The following is a 2,308-nucleotide window of genomic DNA, read 5'->3' as shown; positions in this document are numbered from 1 at the left end:
AAAAAAAAAAAAAAAAAAAAAAAAAAAAACAACAAACACGAAAAAAGCAAACCCTGAAAGCCCAGGGTTGCCCTGACAACAGAAGGAGGGGCACCTAACTCCGGTGGGATGGTAAGTCCCTCGGACACTCTGGAAAGGGCAGAAGCGCAAGGACAGAGACTCGCACACACAGAAGTCAAGAAATAAACGCGGCTCTCGGAACGCACGGTCCCCGGCGCAGAGCGAGCGCGGGCGGGGGAAGCGCAGGTCCCCTCGCCCGGCGCCACCACTCACCTCCCCCCGCTGCAACCAGTCCCGGTGGTAGCAGAGGCGACCTTTGCTGGAACTGCGCAGCGCCTGCAGGGTCTCCCAGCAACGACCCTCAGACGGCATGACCACCGCGACCACACCTCCTCAGAGGCGCTACTGGCGACAATGTAATCTCCCAAATCCGCCGCCCGGAAGGAGCATCAGCTTCCGTTTCCGGGGCGCGCGCGCAGTGTAGCCCCGCCCCTAGCAATGGCAAAGCCCCGCCTCTGACGACACGCCTACCCCCAGCGCGCATGCGCAAAATGAGGTCGTTGTGGCTGCATTCAATATGAGTGCAGCAAATCGAGTGCCTGCTAACAAGGATGCGGAGAAACTAGGACACTCACTGGCAGCCTGCTCGGGGGAATGTGAGATGAGGCAGATGTTGTGGAAGACAGTTTGGCAGTTCCTCAAAAGGCTAAAGAAAGTTTCCGTTTTTTCTGAGGTATACCAGAGAAACGAAACATGCCCACCGCCAAAACCCGAACACGAATGCTGGAAGCAGCCTTAGTCTTAATATGCAAGCAACTCTGCCTGTCAAGCGTAAGGTCGTGAGTTCGATTCCCAGTACCGAAAAAAAACAAAACAAAACAAACAAACAAACAAAAAACCCGCAAGCAACCAGATGGTTCAGGCCGACCTTGGAGATTCGTCTCAAAAATGAAACAAACGAGAAACCCACCGGGTTGGGGTTGTAAATCAATGTTAATGCGCGTCGGGTTCAAGTCTCAGTACCACAAAGAAAAGAAAAACGTAAGTAGTGGTACACGCTGCAACAGAAACTTGGACAATGTTTTACTCAGTGAAAAAAGCCAGTCACCGGAGATGACATGGTGTATGAGTGCATTCATGTGAAATGTCCGTAACAGGAAAATCCACCAACAACGAAAAATCCGGGTGTGCTGGCATAGGTATGGCATCCTAGCACTGGGGAGGCTGAGGCGGGAGGATTATCCTGTAGCCTGGGCAACATAGTGAGTTCAAGGCCAGCCTAGAGACCGTCTCAAAAAGAAAAAACATAATAGACAAATCGCAGACAGACTTTGTTGTGCTTGCCAGGGACGGGGATGGGGAGACAGAATGGGGAGTGACCGCTAATTCCTATTGGAGTTTTTTGAGTGAAAATGGGCTACAGGGCGCTGGGGATTTAGCTCAGCGGCACAGCGTCTGCCCAGCAAGCACAAGGTCGTGAGTTCGATTCCCGTTACCGGAAAAAAACAAAAAACCAAAAAAAAAAAAAAGAAAAGAAAATGGGCTACAATTAGATAATGGTGATGGTTGCACACCTTGGTGAATATACTAAAAAAAATGGATTATGTACTTTAAGGTTGCATTTTATACTACGTGGAGTCTCCCAATAAAAAGAACATGAGGCCTAATTATTCTGAGCTAGGCTCACCCAGGCCGCGTCCTTTTGACCTTTCTACAGTGCAGCATTTATTTCACAGTGTCCGTTTTGAGGTGGGAAGGGTTGTCTCTGGAGCATGGACAATATGATCATGTTTAATGTCCTGATTTTTTTTCCTTTTTACAAATTCCCTGGACTTTTTTTTTTTTTTGGTACTGGAAATCGAACTCAGGGCCTTGCATTATGCCGCTGAGCTATATTCCTGGCCCTGTACTTTTTTGAGGCAGGATCTCACTATGTAGCCCAGGTGGCCTCAAACTATGCTTTAGCCTCCCAATTGAATGGATCACAGTTGCACGCCACCATGCCCACCCGGCTGGGGCACTTCTTTTGTTTTGTTTTAGTTTGGTTTGGTTTTCTTCCGGTACCGGGAATCGAACTCACAACCTTGCACTTGCCAGGCCGGCGCTGTGTCGCTGAGCTAAATCCCCAGACCTGGCTTGGGCACTTTCTAATAAAACTTCTTACAAAGGAAAATAGAAGGCTGGTGGGAGCGTCCCAGGAATGGACTCCCTTCAGCAGCATTGGACAGCTTAGCCCAGCACTCTTTCCACAAGTTTGGCAATAATGAGTTATACAGGTCTATAGGCGCATTTATTTATTTATTTTTTT

The 2,308-nt window shown here is 49.0% G+C and overlaps 1 protein-coding gene across 2 annotated transcripts in view; it reads right to left on the bottom strand.

Moving 5' to 3' along the window:
• Positions 1 to 2,308, bottom strand: part of Gle1 (GLE1 RNA export mediator) — a 34,259-nt gene that overhangs the window by 30,448 nt on the left and 1,503 nt on the right. Inside the window, exon 1 of one of the 2 annotated variants that reach the window (XM_005413557.2) lies at positions 274 to 467. The exons of the other annotated variant lie outside the window; for it this stretch is intronic. Within the exon in view, the coding sequence (XP_005413614.1) occupies positions 274 to 372 (99 nt within the window). The 5' untranslated portion in view covers positions 373 to 467. Of the gene's footprint in view, positions 1 to 273; positions 468 to 2,308 lie in introns of those variants that run through there. 2 annotated transcript variants of the gene reach the window in all.

The sequence above is a fragment of the Chinchilla lanigera genome, unplaced genomic scaffold, assembly GCF_000276665.1.
Source record: "Chinchilla lanigera isolate Chin_1 unplaced genomic scaffold, ChiLan1.0 scaffold00169, whole genome shotgun sequence".
Classification (NCBI taxonomy): Eukaryota; Metazoa; Chordata; class Mammalia; order Rodentia; family Chinchillidae; genus Chinchilla; species Chinchilla lanigera.
This window is presented reverse-complemented; position numbering and strand designations above follow the sequence as displayed.